The 17851-nt window shown below is 47.5% G+C and overlaps 1 protein-coding gene across 1 annotated transcript; it reads left to right on the top strand.

Annotated features, from left to right (window-relative positions):
• The first annotated feature begins 2771 nt into the window (after positions 1 to 2771).
• Positions 2772 to 7040, top strand: LOC109772703 (uncharacterized). Its single transcript, XM_020331397.4, has 3 exons — positions 2772 to 4092; positions 5884 to 6444; positions 6541 to 7040. Exons 1-3 carry the CDS (start codon positions 3214 to 3216, stop codon positions 6640 to 6642), a joined length of 1542 nt encoding a protein of 513 aa, XP_020186986.1. The 5' UTR covers positions 2772 to 3213; the 3' UTR covers positions 6643 to 7040.
• The last annotated feature ends 10811 nt before the right edge of the window (positions 7041 to 17851 follow it).

The following is a 17851-nucleotide window of genomic DNA, read 5'->3' as shown; positions in this document are numbered from 1 at the left end:
GGAAGGTGGAACGCTGCGCCGGGAAGGAGTGAAGGATGTCCGTCAGGTCCAAGTTATTACACTTTATAGGGGCCACCAACCTTTTGCTGCAGTTCATGATCAACCCAAAGATCTCCCCAAAGCGTGAAAGAGTGTCAGAGAAAAATTTGACGTTTGTTTTGATTGGTGCCAGAAAAACAGCAACGTCATCCGCATACAAGGAGGCCCGGATGGCCAAAGTCTGATGCCCAATAGGGTGGAGGTGTCCCTTGCATGGTGGCCTTCTCGAGAATGTGATGCAGCGGATCTATGGCCAGCACGAAGAGAAGTGAGGAGAGAGGGTCTCCCTGCCGGAGGCCACGACCAAGCTTGAAGGGGTTGCCAGGCACACCATTAAGTAGGACACGGGAGGAAGCCGTGGACAGAAGGGTTGAAACCCAGCCGCGAAACCGAGGTGGGAATCCAAGATGATTTAGAAGGTCCAGAAGGAAATCCCATCGCACCGAGTCAAAAGCTTTCTTGATGTCGAGTTTGAAGAGAAGTGCCGGAGTCTTGTTGCGGTGAAAGCGTCTTGCAAGGTTGCGCACATATGTGAAATTGTCATGCATACATCTCTTTTTGATGAATGCACTTTGGGCTTGCGAAACAAGATCATTCATGTGGGGAGCAAGCCAGTTGGACATCATCTTTGCGATTAGCTTAGCAATGGCATGGATGAGACTGATGGGGCGAAAGTCGGAGATGTCCTCGGCGCCATCTTTCTTCGGGATTAGGGCGACATCAGCGGAGTTCAACCAATGAAAGTGCATTGAGTGCAAATCTGAAAAGTGGTTGATGGCAGTCATGATATCCACTTTGACCGTGTCCCAACATGCCTTGAAAAAAGCACCCGTGAATCCGTTCGGCCCCGGTGCCTTATCACCCGGCATCGCGTAAACCGCCATCTTCGCCTCCTCCTCGGTAAAGGGTTCATCCAAATCATGTAAATCACATGTGGGTGTGGGGAGGATTGCCCAGTTGATATCGATCGAACGTGAGGGGCTTTTTTGGCGATATTCTTGAAGTGATTATGGATAATATTTTCTTTATCATCGTGCGCTGTGACCCATCCATGATTGTGCTTGAGGTGATGGATGAAGTTCTTTCTCCTACGATGATTGACGCGGAGGTGGAAATAGCGGGTGTTGGCATCTCCTTCCTTGAGGTTTGTAATTCTCAAGTTTTGACGCTTTCTAGTCTTTTCAAGCACCGCCAACCCAATGATCTTCCTTTTCAGCCTTTTACGGAGGTCCCTCTCCTCCGGACTTAGCTCTCTCTGCTCTTGAGCCATGTCAAGGTGGAGAATGACCTCAAGTGCCATGTGAAGTTGGACCTTGGAATTTGCAAACAGGGTCTTGCTCCAAGTGCGAAGTCTTTGGCTTGCTCTTTTTAGCTTATGGAATAGCATCTGGAACGGCTCAACGTGGGGTGAATTCTCCGTCCAAGCATCACTAACAACTTTTTGGAATCCCGACATCCTAATCCAGTAATTTTCGAAGCGGAATGATTTGTGTTTTTTGGGTCCAGCATCATTAGCCAGCAAGAGAGGACAGTGGTCTGAGAGTGAAGAGGAGAGGGCATGTAGAATGTGTGTGCCAAATGCCAAGTCCCAATCTTCATTGCAGAAGAAACTGTCAAGCTTGCACATTGTCGGATTGTGTTGTTCATTGCTCCAGGTGAACTTCCTATTTTGCATATGGATCTCCTTAAGCTCACAGGTGTTCAAGGCATTGCGAAAGCGCACAGGTCGGCTATGATCGACATTGACTCGGTTCTTATCTCTGGCGCGGTAGATTTGGTTAAAATCACCATTTACAAGCCATTTGATGCCGGACGGCGGTTTCTGAGAGGCGAGCTCCAGGAAAAAGGCATCTTTATGAATACCTCTTGTTGGACCATACACCGTGGTCAACTTGAAAGATTTATCAACACCGGAATTCTTGATGTCAACAGTAGCAGAGAGGAAGTAATCATCAATTTGAACAGACATCTTCTGGAAGGCATCCCTCCTACAATTGATCACATATTTTATTTCTCAATATCCCCATCGGTATCGTAGTACCATCTTTTTGAACGGCCTGTGCTCGCGTGTCCATGTTGCGTGTACCTCTCTCGTCCACGATGTTCAACTGCAATATGCCCTGTACACATGGGACTTTGCTCTCTCTCTCTCTCTAAATAAAAATCGGAGTTTGTTCAACCGAACATTCGCACAGTTTCTTCTCCGCTGTCGAGGCAAATATTGTGAGCTTTAAACTTTGGAGCGGCCTCCCGCTTCCAGCGGTTGAAGTCATCCTTGTTGTCATGGGATGGCAATGGCAGGGATGCAGAGGTCACCCTGGTGTGGAAAGTTTGAACGGGCCAGCACATGCACCCCGAAAACTTTGCCGATGGCTCCAGGCGTCCCGCCGCTATCATTGCCCGGCGCCGAAGGAAGCCGCCACCAAACTGCTCTGCCACGACGTACGGTACTCACGAGTCACACCGACCGATTTTGATGCTGCCGAGAACACAGCAGATGCCCCAAGCCCAAATCGTAGCGCGCACGACCCGCCCATGGTGGTCGACTCGCGCTGCTTTGAGCGGATGATGGTTCACGCGGCGAGGTTTTATCGGATGATTTGGTAACATGGCAAAGAAGGTAGATATGGAAAACAATATCAGTCTCACGCCACGTACCAGCCTAATACCGACGTGCGAGCCCGCGGTGTCCTTGGCCCTTTCCAAACCCGCAGAGCTCGTCGACATCCGCCAAGGACAAAAAGGACGCCAAGGAGGCGTCGGAATCGCACCACGCCGACTCGTACCTACGACACACTTCGGAATCCCCTTCTTCTCTTCTCAAGGCGGGAGAAGGTCGATCGAATAGAAAGAAGCAAATGCAAATACGCCCATGATATGATACGAAGAAGATAGCGTAGGCACCAGGCGCATACTTGTCCCGTACCAAGCGCGGGCGCACACAAATTCCTCTTGCTACCACATCTCCGATAAATTATTCCTGCGTCTCCGAGAGCGAGGAGAGGGGCTCGCAAAAGGTGCGCCTCCCTGGCGCCCTCCCACGAGCCATCTCTCCCATAATTGTTTGATTTCCCTTTGGGATACGGCCTCCAGCCTCGCCGTTCCCCCGCGCCGCCAGATCCCCCCAGCGAAACCGTCGTCCGGGAAAGGTGGTGATCTTGGCAAGATCGACAGATGCAGCCCCCCAAATGGAAGGCCGTGGAGGGCGGCGGGATCGGCGGCGACCAGCGCCGCCGGTGCGTGGCGGCGTCGCTGTCCATGCTGATCGCGGCCACGCTGGCCTTCCTCGCATACGTCGCCTTCTTCCCGGACGACGGCGCCGGCGGGGTGTACCGCTGGTGGAGCTGCCAGGGTTGCGGGGGCTCCCTGGGCGAGTTCCCGGCCGACGAGGACGCCGCGGCTGACGGGCCCGCCGCCGCCGCCGCCGGCGGCCGCGCTCCCACCACGCTGTCGCACATCGTGTTCGGCATCGGCGCGTCGGCGCGCACGTGGGACCAGCGCCGCGGCTACGCGGAGCTCTGGTGGCGGCCCGAGGCGATGCGCGGCCACGTCTGGCTGGACGAGCAGCCCGCGGGCGCGTGGCCGGCGGCGACGTGCCCGCCGTACCGCGTCTCGGCGGACGCGTCACGGTTCGGGAACCGGGCGTCGGCCTCGCGGATGGCGAGGATCGTCGCGGACTCGTTCCTGGCCGTCTCGACGGAGCTGGCGAACGGCACCGGCGCGGACGAGGCGCCGCGGTGGTTCGTGATGGGCGACGACGACACGGTGTTCTTCCCGGACAACCTGGTGGCCGTGCTGCGCAAGTACGACCACGAGGAGATGTACTACGTGGGGGCGCCGTCGGAGAGCGTGGAGCAGAACGTGATGCACTCGTACGGCATGGCGTTCGGCGGGGGCGGGTTCGCGGTGAGCTACCCGGCCGCCGCGGAGCTCGCCAAGGCCATCGACGGCTGCCTGGACCGCTACTCGCAGTTCTACGGCAGCGATCAGCGCGTGCAGGCCTGCCTCAGCGAGCTCGGCGTCCCGCTCACCCGCGAGCCCGGGTTCCACCAGGTGAGCATCCCCACGCACGCTGCCAAAGCTCGTTACTTTTTTACTACTAAAATAAAATAATCGTCATGCTCGTTGCTATGTTTGAATCAAAACCCTTTTTAAATTACGTTTTGGGAAGAAAAAAACGTCTCCAAAACCCGAATTTCCTTTTGTTCCTATATATATAAGCAATCCAAAAATGTTTCTCAAAACAGCTTGGCAACAAAAACCGCCGATTCTGCAACTTGGGCCGCCTATTCCAAATTTCAGCTCAGTATAGGTTGCCTTTTGCACTAGGTTTCTCTGCATAGGCCGCTGGGATCAAACCTTTTTGACCAACTTTTCACCGCCCCTTCGCCTATGCCAAAACGAAACATGGCAGCAGAAGATCTCCTATCTTTTGGTAGAATCTTTCCGTTTAATCAAGGGCAAGCACAAAAGCACCCACCAGCTGCCGCAAAGACGAACACTTGCCCGACGGACCTTTTCTACCTAGAAATCAATGGAACCCGAGTGGCGACTGTGTGGCCGTCGCGGAAGCCACGGACAATTCGAAGGTACAAATCCAGCGTGGAGGCGCGGGGGCCGAGCAGCAGCTGGTCCATGGACCTGGACCTCGAGCGACAGCGCTCAGGCCTACCCCATGTGGCGTGGGCATCTTAGCAGGACAAGTGTTCACAGGCGACTTGAGGAGGACTTGAGCTAGCGAACCACCACCCCAACAAAAACGACAGCCCCCGTCGCTTTTCCTTTGCCGGGCACCACACTGCACCGCCTCCCTTTTCATACCCCCTTGCATGTGCCACACGGCGGGCGGGCGCTGTAAAAAATGTGGCCGAAAGATGCAAACGATGAGTAGAGGGGGACGAAAAGTTGATGCCGCCACCTGTTTGTTGGTTGAGCTGGGGCCAAACATGTCTTGCCGCCCGTGCTGCCGCGCATGTGGTGGTGTCCTCCCAGGGTACGTGGATGGCTTTGGGCTCCGCTGCCGAAATTATCGGAGGCCGGAGGCGGAGGGGACCCTCGTTCTCGCCGTGGCCGCCGCGGGTTTTGGGTTGCAGGCACGCCACAGCGGCGGTGGTGGCAAGCGCACGGTTAACGGCGCCGAGCGAAAGCTTTGCCGCACCACCACCGTTTCTGGCCCCAAAGTCGTTGACGCGCGTGCTCGCGGCAGGGTGGTGGCCCAAGGCTGTCGCCTTCCGAATCCCTGGCGCGCACCCCGCCGATGCGGCACGACCCTCCCAGCCAGGCGCTTGCTTGGTTTCGGTGGCAGTGTCACGAATGTACTGCCCTCCGTTCGGAATTACTTATTATAGAAATGGATGTATCTATATGTATTTTAGTTTTAGATACGTTCATTTTTAAGAAAGTAATTCCGAACGGAGGGAGTAGTCGATAGTAGTTGCGCAGCGCCAACAACGGCCTCTGATCCGCTGAGCAAACTTGTGGTGGAGCTGGCTGTTTCTGACGTGACATGGGGTCGGCACGGACGATTAAACTTCTCTCGCTGCGAGCGAGTACCTTCAGTTTTTCACTTTCTGAACCGGTGAACCCTGTGCGGTCGCTGACACATGTGCGCTCCCAGATCTACCAGTCGATCCTGCTTTTGTCGCGTGTCGCAGTCCGGCTCGCCTTTTGTCTCCCACCTTTTTCACCGCCTCTCCGTGGAGCACCACCTGGCCATGCCCACGGGAATCTATCGGCGCCCGTTTCAAATTTTCAATACTCATCTCATGATTAAAGAAAATACTGTATGAGCACTCAACAAGATATGATTGTTTAACGCGACGCTTTTGTGGTGGATGGACGCAGGTGGACATCCGGGGCGACGCGTACGGCATGCTGGCGGCCCACCCGGTGGCGCCGCTGGTCTCGCTCCACCACCTGGACCACATCGAGCCCATCAGCCCCGTCGGCCACACCCCGCTGGCCGCGGTCCGGCCGCTGGTGAGGGCGGCCCGGTTCGACTCGGCCCGCCTGCTGCAGCAGGCCTTCGGCTACCAGCACGGCCCGGGCTACACCTGGTCCGTCTCCATCGCGTGGGGCTACACGGTGCAGCTCTACCCGTGGGCCGTGGCGCCGCACGAGCTGGAGGTGCCGCTGCAGACGTTCAAGACCTGGCGGAGCTGGGCCAACGGGCCCTTCGTGTTCAACACCCGGCCCCTGATGAGCACCGACACCCCGTGCTACCGGCCGGCCATGTTCTTCCTCAGCCGGGTCCGGAACGAGACCAGCCGGGGCACAGTGAGCGAGTACTCGAGGCACGCCGCCAAGTCGGAGAAAGAGTGCGACCAGGCCAGCTTCCGCGCCGCGTCCACGGTTCACACCGTCAAGGTGTTCGCTCCCAAGATGAACCAGAACGAGTGGAAACGGGTAAGAAATCCTATCTAGCTCATTGTTTTGATGGCTTTTAGTAGGTACATACGCATCTCCGTGTTGGTTTACAGGTCGTTTTGTAATGTGTTTCAGGCGCCACGGCGGCATTGCTGCAAAACAACGAGGACGAGGTGGGGCACGGTGCTGGAGGTGCGGATACGGTATTGCAGCCGAGGAGAGCTCACCACGCCGTAACTCTATGTATTCTTCTCGCCACTACATCACCACGGCCTACAGGGCGGAGAGTAGGATGTTGATATTGGTAGTGAGAGATAATAAGGGGATGGCAAAGGTGAATAACCAGCACGGAGGGACACGGAAACTTTTTGTTCCCAAACCAGCAGTACTTGGTCACGTACACTCTACTTCCCTGCTGGTGCTGGGCAATATCGTCTTCAGTGTGTCCAGATGGCTATATGACTTATGCGACAGACACACGGACACGTATACATACGAAGGAGTGCAGGCGGTAGCAATGTATAGGATCTGGCTCCCACGTGCGCTGTGTTGCCTCTTTCTTGGTTCTCTGGTACTGATGTGGGAAGATGGCTGTTTTGGAAACGAAATGGAATATAGGTTGAAAGAGAGCAGAATAGGGACGTGTATTTTTCTGGAGTGCAGCGTTTTGGTGCTTGGGCTCCATGGTGCCGGAAGCTGATAATGCCCACACGGCCACACATGTGGCAGGAGGACCCCGGGACCGAATGGGTCGATCGAACTGAACGTTTTCGTTCGGTACGATTCCCCCCCCCCCCCCCCCCCCCCTCTCTCCCGAACCCTCACTAACGACACGTCTCTTGCGGGAACAAAATAAATGGGTGCCCTAGATTTGAACAAACAAAAAATGAACAAGATAGCCACCTCTAAAAAAATGAACAAAATAGCCATTGCGTACAAAACAAAAGGGGAATTTGCCATGTGTTGAGATAAAAAATGCCAACGTATGAATTTGCCATGGTTCAAAAAATAAAATTGCCATGGTTAGGAAGATGTCTTTGTCATGGTTAAGAAGAAAAATTGCCATGGCAACATTTTTTTTTGCCATGGCCTAACTTACAACATTGACATGACCAAACATTAACTTTGGCATGGTAGAAGGAAAAAATAGGCATTAACATTCAGTTTGCCATGGTTGTAAAAAGTAAATTTGCCATGTTTCAGACAATAAATATGCCATGATCACAATAAATATAAATTTACTGTGGTGTAACTTAAAAATTATCATGTTCAAAAACAAATAACTTTGCCATGGAAATGAACATCTTAAGTAAGCATGGCAACATTCTTCGAAAATAAGATATGACAACGACAATGCATTTTTTTAATAAAGTTGCCATGTTCATGGAAAACATTTGTAAACATCTTATGTTGCCATCAAATACGAAATTTACACTACAAAAGTTGCCATGAACTTTACATATATATGGATACAACATGGATACACAATGGTAAAAAAAATGAAGTTTACACTACAAAAGTTGCCATCATGGCAATATATGCAAAAAAAATGTATGGCAAAAAATGTTTCTCTACACACATGGAAAATTTTAAATCGTACATGTAATCGCCATGGTAGAACAAATTTTAAAACATCAAACTTGTCTTGTTCTCAAACTAATTTGCAATTGCCATGGCAACATTCTTCGGGTGGACATGGCAAAAGACACAGCGAATCATGGCAACATGTGCTTTTAGTTTCCATGGAAAAAAACACATCTACAAAATTACTGATTTTAGTTGCCATGGCAAGTTTGTCATGTTTTTGAAGTTTTTGAACATCTTAAGCTGTCATGGCAAGTTTGGCATCTTTTTGAATATCTTAATTAAAGAAGTTTGCCATATTTTTGAACAACTTAATTAAAGAAGTATGCCATGTTTTTGAACATATTAAGTTGCCATGGCAAGTTCGCCATGTTCTTTTAACATATTAAGTTGCCATGGCAAGTTTGTCGTGTTTTTGAACATCTTTAGCTTTGACATGTTTTTGAACATCTATAGCTTTGCCATATTTTTGAACATCTACATATTTTATTTGAGAGATTTGCCATGTATGTAAAATAACACAAAAAAATAAACTAAAATTTCCATGGCAAATTCATATTAAAATTTTCCGTGGTATTTAATTAAAACTGCCATGTTTTATTTGAGAAATTTGTTGTGTGGGTAAAAAAAAAATGGAGAAATGAACAAAAGTGCCATGTCTTATGCAAATGAAAATTGCCATGGCATTTTAGCTATAAATGTCATGCTTTGTATAAGAACTATGCCATAGGCAAATCAAAATTTACCATGGTGTTTTAGCTACAATTTCCATGGTGTTTTGCCATGTATGTGGAGAAAACAAAAATAATGAGAAAAAATGCCATGGAAAATGGCAAAATTAGGGTGGTGCATGAAAAATGAAATTAAAACCCTATGTAGATCATGGCTAAATGAAAATAAAAACAAACATGGTCTACAAAGTTAAATTGCCATGGGCTATAAAGTGAATCTGCCATGCTCCATGAAGAAAACAAGTTTTGACATTGTGTAAAAAAAGAATTCAAGACTATTTAAAATCCTATGCAAATCATGACAAAATTTGCCATGGTATTAAACCTAAAAGTAGCACACAAATTCATTTCCCAGGACAAAGAAATTTGATTGGAACTTTGGATAAAACTTGATGGCAACTACATGTATACAATAATTGTAATTATGAAAATTCTTGGCAGGTGATACTGATGGAAAAATATTGGCAGAAGAATCACACAAAAAAGGGGGTCAAGTTCGGTATAGTGCATACATAACTCAACTAGAAGAATTTGTAAGAAGTGGTCATACGGTGATATGGCAAAAATGTTGGAAAATTGGTTGTTGTGATCCATGGCAACTCTAGACAGGACACATGGCAAATTCTAGCAAATTTGTTTGTTTCCCTAAGAACGACATGGAAAAATTACCATGGAGACAATATGAACTTTGCCATCACAAAAAACAAGGCAAAAACAATAATTTGAACTAATTATTTCATTCACATTTCCCCCTGTTTGGTTAGTTTCCTAAATGAATGGCAAGAGATGTGTTTTGCGTGAGGCAACTCAACATTAACTAGGAGTCTAGGACAACAACACTAGTTAGCACACTGAACTATTTAGCCACACTGGCCATAGTCAGCTATATAAAAATCAATCAAAATTTTGCAAAACAGAAGCACATTGCACTAGTTTCTCGTGTTTCTCCATGAATCTAAATACAATCATCTTGCTATCGATGAAGGAAATATGCTCTAGAGGCAACAATAAAGTTATTATTTATTTCCTTATATCATGATAAATGTTTATTATTCATGCTAGAATTGTATTAACCGGAAACATAATACATGTGTGAATACATAGACAAACAGAGTGTCACTAGTATGCCTCTACTTGCCTAGCTCGTTAATTAAAGATGGTTATGTTTCCTAACCATAGACATGAGTTGTCATTTGATTAACGGGATCACATCATTAGGAGAATGATGTGATTGACTTGACTCATTCCGTTAGCTTAGCACTTGATCGTTTAGTATGTTGCTATTGCTTTCTTCATGACTTATACATGTTCCTATGACTATGAGATTATGCAACTCCCGTTTACCGGAGGAACACTTTGTGTGCTACCAAACGTCACAACGTAACTGGGTGATTATAAAGGTGCTCTACAGGTGTCTCCAAAGGTACTTTTTGGGTTGGCGTATTTCGAGATTAGGATTTGTCACTCCGATTGTCGGAGAGGTATCTCTGGGCCCTCTCGGTAATGCACATCACTATAAGCCTTGCAAGCATTGTAACTAATGAGTTAGTTGCGGGATGATGTATTACGGCACGAGTAAAGAGACTTGCCGGTAACGAGATTGAACTAGGTATTGAGATACCGACGATCGAATCTCGGGCAAGTAACATACCGATGACAAAGGGAACAACGTATGTTGTTATGCAGTCTGACCGATAAAGATATTCATAGAATATGTGGGAGCCAATATGAGCATCCAGGTTCCGCTATTGGTTATTGACCGGAGACGTGTCTCGGTCATGTCTACATAGTTCTCGAACCCATAGGGTCCCCACGCTTAAAGTTCGATGACGGTTATATTATGAGTTTATGTGTTTTGATGTACCGAAGGTAGTTCGGAGTCCCGGATGAGATCGGGGACATGACGAGGAGTCTCGAAATGGCCGAGACGTAAAGATCGATATATTGGACGACTATATTCGGACTTCGGAAAGGTTCCGAGTGATTCGGGTATTTATCGGAGTACCAGAGAGTTACGGGAAATCACCGGGGAGAAGTATTGGGCCTTATTGGGCCATACGTGAATAGAGGAGACAGGCCAAAAGGAAGGAGGCGCGCACCCTCCCCCCCTCTGGTCCGAATTGGACAAGGGGTGCAGCCCCCTTTTCCTTCTCCCTCTCCCCCTCTTTCCTTCTCTCCTACTCCAACAAGGAAAGGAGGAGTCCTACTCCCGGTGGGAGTAGGACTCCCCCCTTGGCGCGCCCTCCTCCTTGGCCGGCCGCCTCCCCCTTGCTCCTTTATATACGGGGGCAGGGGGGCACCCCATAGACACAACAATTGATCGTTTGATCTTTTAGCCGTGTGCGGTGCTCCCCTCCACCATAGTCCACCTAGATAATACTGTAGCGGTGCTTAGGCGAAGCCCTGCGTTAGTAGAACATCATCATCGTCACCACACCGTCGTGCTGACAAAACTCTCCCTCAACACTCGCCTGGATCGGAGTTCGAGGGACGTCATCGGGCTGAACGTGTGCTGAACTCGGAGGTGCCGTGCGTTCGGTACTTGATCGGTCGGATCGTGAAGACGTACGACTACATCGACCGCGTTGTGCTAACGCTTCCGCTTTCCGTCTACGAGGGTACGTGGACAACACTCTCCCCTCTCGTTGCTATGCATCACCATGATCTTGCGTGTGCGTAGGAAATTTTTGAAATTACTATGTTCCCCAACAGTGGTATCCGAGCCAGGTTTTATGCGTAGATGTTATATGCACGAGTAGAACACAAGTGAGTTGTGGGCGATATAAGTCATACTGCTTACCAGCATGTTATACTTTGGTTCGGCGATATTGTTGGATGAAGCGGCCCGGACCGACATTACCCGTACGCTTACGCGAGACTGGTTTTACCGCCGTGCTATGCACACAGGTGACTAGCGGGTGTCAGTTTCTCCAACTTTAGTTAAACCGAGTGTGGCTACGCCCGATCCTTGCGAAGGTTAAAACATCACCAACTTGACAAACTATCGTTGTGGTTTTGATGCGTAGGTAAGAACGGTTCTTGCTCAGCCCATAGCAGCCACGTAAAACTTGTAACAACAAAGTAGAGGACGTCTAACTTGTTTCTACAAGGCATGTTGTGATGTGATATGGTCAAGGCATGATGCTATATTTTATTGTATGAGATGATCATGTTTTGTAACCGAGTTATCGGCAACTGGCAGGAGCCATATGGTTGTCGCTTTATTGTATGCAATGCAATCGCCCTGTAATTGCTTTACTTTATCACTAAGCGATAGCGATAGTCGTAGAAGCAATAGTTGGCGAGACGACAATGATGCTACGATGGAGATCAAGGTGTCGCGCCGGTGACGATGGTGATCATGACGGTGCTTCAGAGATGGAGATCACAAGCACAAGATGATGATGGCCATATCATATCACTTATATTGATTGCATGTGATGTTTATCTTTTATGCATCTTATTCTGCTTAGATCGACGGTAGCATTATAAGATGATCTCTCACTAAATTATCAAGGTATAAGTGTTCTCCCTGAGTATGTACCGTTGCGAAAGTCCTTCATGCTGAGACACCACATGATGATCAGGTGTGATAGGCTCTACGTTCAAATACAACGGGTGCAAAACAGTTGCACACGCAAAATACTCATGTTAAACTTGACGAGCCTAGCATATAACAGATATGGCCTCGGAACACTGCGACCGAAAGGTCGAGCGTGAATCATATAGTAGATATGATCAACATAGTGATGTTCACCATTGAAACTACTCCATCTCGCGTGATGACCGGACATGGTTTAGTTGATTTGGATCACGTGATCACTTAGAGGATTAGAGAGATGTCTATCTAAGTGGGAGTTCTTAAGTAATATGATTAATTGAACTTAAATTTATCATGAACTTAGTCCTGGTAGTATTAGCATATCTATGTTTTAGATCAATAGCTCGCGTTTTGCTCCCCTGTTTTATTTTGATATGTTCCTAGAGAAAACTAAGTTGAAAGATGTTAGTAGCAATGATGCGGTTTTGATCCGTGATCTGAGGATTAACCTCATTGCTGCACAGAAGTATTATGTCCGTGATGCACCGCTAGGTGACAGATCTATTGCAGGAGCAGATGCAGACGTTATGAACGTTTGACAAAAGCTCGGTATGATGAGTACTTGATAGTTTAGTGCACCATGCTTTATGGCTTAGAACCGGGACTTCAAAAATGTTTTGAACGCCACAAAGCATATAAGATGTTCTAAGAGTTGAAATTGGTATTTCATACTCATGCCCGTGTCGAGAGGTATGAGACCTCTGACAGTACTTTGCCTACAAGATGGAGGAGAATTGCTCAGCTAGTGAGCATGTGCTCAGAATGTCTGAGTACTACAATGACTTGAATCAAGTGGGAGTTAATCTTCCAGATAAGATAGTGATTGACAGAGTTCTCTAGTCACTATCACCAAGTTACTAGAACTTCATGATGAACTATAATATGCAAGGGATAACGGAAATGATTCCCAAGCTCTTCGTGATGCTGAAATCGACGAAGGTGGAAATCAAGAAAAACATCAAGTGTTGATGGTTGACAAGACCACTAGTTTCAAGAAAAGGGCAAAGGGAAGAAGGGGAACTTCAAGAAGAACGACAAACGAGTTGCTGCTCAAGTGAAGAAGCCCAAGTCTGGACCTAAGCCTGAGACTGAGTGCTTCTACTGCAAAGGAACTGGTCACAGCTGGAAGCGGAACTGCCCCAAGTATTTGGCGGATAAGAAGGTGGCAAAGTGAACAAAGGTATATTTGATATACATGTTATTGATGTGTACTTTACTAGTGTTTATAGCAACCCCTCAGTATTTGATACTAGTTCAGTTGCTAAGATTAGTAACTCGAAACGGGAGTTGCAGAATAAACAGAGACTAGTTAAGGGTGAAGTGACGATGTGTGTTGGAAGTGGTTCCAAGATTGATATGATCATCATCGCAGACTCCCTATACTTTCGGGATCAGTATTAAACCTAAATAAGTGTTATTTGGTGTTTGCGTTGAGCATGAATATGATTTGATCATGTTTATTGCAATACGGTTATTCATTTAAGTTACAGAACAATTGTTGTTCTTTTTACATGAATAAAAACCTTCTATGGTCATACACACCAACGAAAATGGTTTGTTGGATCTCGATCATAGTGATACACATATTCATAATATTGAAGCCAAAAGATGCAAAGTTAATAATGATAGTGCAACTTATTTGTGGCACTGTCGTTTAGGTCATATTGGTGTAAAGCGCATGAAGAAACTCCATGCTGATGGGATTTTGGAATCACTTGATTATGAATCACTTGATGCTTGCGAACCATGCCTTATGGGCAAGATGACTTGAAAGAACATGCGGTGCCCCCATGTTTGGTTTTGGTAATTGATGACAATCTCTATGGACTAATGGTTGCCTTGAGTTATATTTGAAGGATTTGTCCATAGGCATTTCTTGAAGTTCATGTGTTGGTTTCAAGGAGTTTATGTGGTGACCAAGGTGTTATTAAGGAATTATCCAAAGATTGGTCATGTGAGAGTTGAGCTTATTGCAAGCATGTCTTGGAGAAGAAGATTGTGTGATCATTCATGTATATCTTCAAGACATCATCCAAATGAAGAGAGTTGAAAACATTCATGGTTGATCAAGACTAAGTCAAGAGTGAATCAACTTGATCAACTCACAAAGCGTAGAAGATGTACCGAGAGGGATCAAGCGATCCCATGGTGTGGTAAGCATTGTCAATTACGCTTTGTGTACTAACCCATGATCTTCGTGAGAGTTCTTTGTGGGGTTAGGTTGCGGTGTGCAAGTTCAAGTGAAGCATCATGAAGAGATCAAATGCTTGAAGCTTGCCGTCCATTGTGGTGACAATGGACTTGTGAAGATGTTGCGGTGTGCAAGTTCAAGTGAAGCATCATGAAGAGATCAAATGCTTGAAGCTTGCCGTCCATTGTGGTGACAATGGACTTGTGAAGATGTGCGGAAGAGTGGCTCACCCATAGTGGAGTATGGGGGAGCAATCAACTTGTCTTCATCGAGACAACACAACCAAGAAAGGTGGTCCAACTTGAGGGAGTCAAGATCGTCATCATCTAGCTCAAGTGGACCATGTGCAAGGCAAAGGTTTGTCCTTGATAGGTTTTCTATTTTACCGGTCTCATGATGGTAGTTGGGAGACCGGGTTATAGGATCGATTGCCGTACTATCAAGGGGGCTCTCGATGAGTAGCTTGATCGTATCATTCATAGAGAGCTCAAACCATTGCATCCTTGCATCATCTTTATTGGTTCTTGTTTGTTTCTTTTCTTTGTGAGTTTTGGAGCTTATGGTCATCTTGATGATAAGCTCGAGTTCATCGAAAACGGAGTTCACTCGCATCTTCTATGATGTTTTCGATGTTGGAGGTTATGCCGGTTCTTCTCGGTTGGAGGTTTCACTCCTCTATTTGTTGGCATACCTCCCCTGCCTCTTCTTACTCTTTCCAACAAACTTGAGTTTGCTCAATTCGGAGCTCATATGCAGAAGTTATGGCAGTTTTGGTCCCAGCGGTAGTACCGCGGGCCGGAGCGGTAGTACCGCTTGGGTGCTACAAGCGGTAGTACCGCTCTAGAGCGGTAGTACCGCTGGTAGCCCCCAGCCGTAGTACCGCTGCGGTCTCGTGCTAGTACCGCCTCGATTCGAGGGGTCTTTTTCGTGTCGGGTTCTACGGTACTAGCCGCGGCAGTGGGGGCCGTAGTACCGCTCGTTTGCGGTAGTACCGCCCTGCCACCGCGGTAGTACCGCTCTGGGCCCAGCAGCAGTACCGCAAGGGGGAGCGGTAGTACCGCTTATAGGGGCAAGCGGTAGTACCGCTGGCCAAGCGGTAGTACCGCTCTCTGCGGGGCTGAAGTGGGGGTAACAGTTGGATTGTTCCCCCCACTATATAAGGAGGTCTTCTTCCCCAATGGACATCATCTTTTGAGCTCGTGTTCTTCCCCCATTGTTGACCTTCTTCGAGCTTGCTAACTCTCAATCCCTCCATGGATTCTTGCTAGTTTTTGAGGGAAAAGAGAGAGGAGATCTAGATCCACATTTCCACCAATCACTTTCTCCTCTATGTGAGGGGAACCCATTGGATCTAGATCTTGGAGTTCTTGGTGTTCTCCTTCTTGTTCTTCCTCTCATTTTCCTCCCTAGCATTAGTTGCTTCGGTGGGATTTGAGAGAGAAGGACTTGGGCACTCCGTGTGCCCTTGCCATTGCATTTGGTGCATCGGTTTGAGTTCTCCATGGTGATACGTGGAAGTTACAAGTTGAGAAGCTTATTACTCTTGGGTGCTTGGTGCCCTTGAGCTTGTTCCTCTTGGGTGCTTGGGCGCCCTAGACGGTTGGTGGTGTTCGGAGCTCAATCATTGTGGTGTAAAGCTCCGGGCAAGCGTCGGGGTCTCCAATTAGGTTGTGGAGATCGCCCCGAGCAATTTGACGGGTACCGGTGACCGCCCCCAAGGGTTGCCAAAGTGTACGGGTTCGGTGACCGCCCCCAAGGGTTGCCATTTGTACGGGTTCGGTGACCGCCCTCAAGGGTCCCTTAGTGGAATCACGTCATCTTGCATTGTGCGAGGGCGTGACGAGATTACGGTGGCCCTAGTGGCTTCTTGGGGAGCATTGTGCCTCCACACCGCTCCAAATGGAGATTAGCATCCGCAAGGGTGTGAACTTCGGGATACATCGTCGTCTCCGCGTGCCTCGGTTATCTCTTACCCGAACCCTTTACTTATGCACTTTACTTTGTGATAGCCATATTGTTTCTTGTCATATATCTTGCTATCACTTAGTTGTTTATCTTGCTTAGCATAAGTTGTTGGTGCACATAGGTGAGCCTAGTTGTTGTAGGTTTTGTGCTTGTCAAATTAACCGCTAGGTTTATTCCGCATTTGTTCAAGCCTAATCCGTAATTATTTTAAAGCGCCTATTCACCCCCCTCTAGGCGACATCCACGATCTTTCATGACTAAAACTCCGTTCTCCGGAACAATGGAGCAAGCAACTGGCTTATTGGAAATAATACATACTGATGTATGCGATCCGATCAGTGTTGAGGCTCGCGGCAGGTATCGTTATTTTCTGACCTTCACAGATGATTTGAGCAGATATGGGTATATCTACTTGATGAAACATAAGTCTGAAACATTTGAAAAGTTCAAAGAATTTCAGAGTGAAGTGGAAAATCATTGTGACAAGAAAATAAAGTTTCTACGATCTGATCGCGGAGACAAATATTTGAGTTACGAGTTTGGTCTTCAGTTAAAACAATGTGGAATAGTTTCACAAATTCGTGCCACCTGGAACACCAGAGAATAATGGTGTGTTCGAACGTCATAACCGTACTTTATTGGATATAGTGCAATCTATGATGTCTCTTACCGACTTACCACTATCGTTCTGGGGTTATGCATTAGAGACAGCTGCATTCACATTAAATAGGGCACCATCTAATCCGTTGAGACGACACCATATGAACTATGGTTTGGCAAGAAACCTAAGCTGTCGTTTCTTAAAGTTTGGGGTTGCGATGCTTATGTTCAAAAGTTTCATCCTGATAAGCTCAAACCCAAATCGGAAAAGTGCGTCTTCATAGGATACCCAAAAGTTACTATTGGGTACACCTTCTATCACAGATCCGAAGGCAAGATATTCGTTGCTGAGAATGGATCCTTTCTAGAGAAGGAGTTTCTCTCGAAAGAAGTGAGTGGGAGGAAAGTAGAACTTGATGAGGTAATCGTACCTTCTCTCGAATTGAGAAGTAACTCATCACTGAAATCAGTTCCAGTGATGCCTACACGCATTAGTGAGGAAGTTAATGATGATGATCATGAAACTTCAGATCAAGTTTCTACCAAACCTCGTAGGTCAACCAGAGTAAGATCCGCACCAGAGTGGTATGGTAATCCTGTTCTGGAAGTCATGTTACTAGACCATGACGAACCTGCGAACTATGAGGAAGAGATGATGAGCCCAGATTCCACGAAATGGTTTGAGGCCATGAAATCTGAGATATGATCCATGTATGAGAACAAAGTATGGACTTTGGTTGACTTGCCCGATGATCTACAAGCCATAGAAAATAA

Source organism: Aegilops tauschii, chromosome 4 (assembly GCF_002575655.3).
Source record: "Aegilops tauschii subsp. strangulata cultivar AL8/78 chromosome 4, Aet v6.0, whole genome shotgun sequence".
Classification (NCBI taxonomy): domain Eukaryota; kingdom Viridiplantae; phylum Streptophyta; class Magnoliopsida; order Poales; family Poaceae; genus Aegilops; species Aegilops tauschii.
Note: the sequence above shows the minus strand (reverse complement) of the source record. Positions and strands in the feature narration are given on the sequence as shown.

Excerpts from the sequence above, each read along its gene's own strand:
- LOC109772703 (XM_020331397.4), top strand. The coding sequence starts at position 3,214 with ATGCAGCCCCCCAAATGGAAGGCCGTGGAGGGCGGCGGGATCGGCGGC. Across the intron at positions 4,093-5,883 it reads GCGAGCCCGGGTTCCACCAG|GTGGACATCCGGGGCGACGC; the intron begins GTGAGCATCCCC and ends GGATGGACGCAG. Across the intron at positions 6,445-6,540 it reads ACCAGAACGAGTGGAAACGG|GCGCCACGGCGGCATTGCTG; the intron begins GTAAGAAATCCT and ends AATGTGTTTCAG.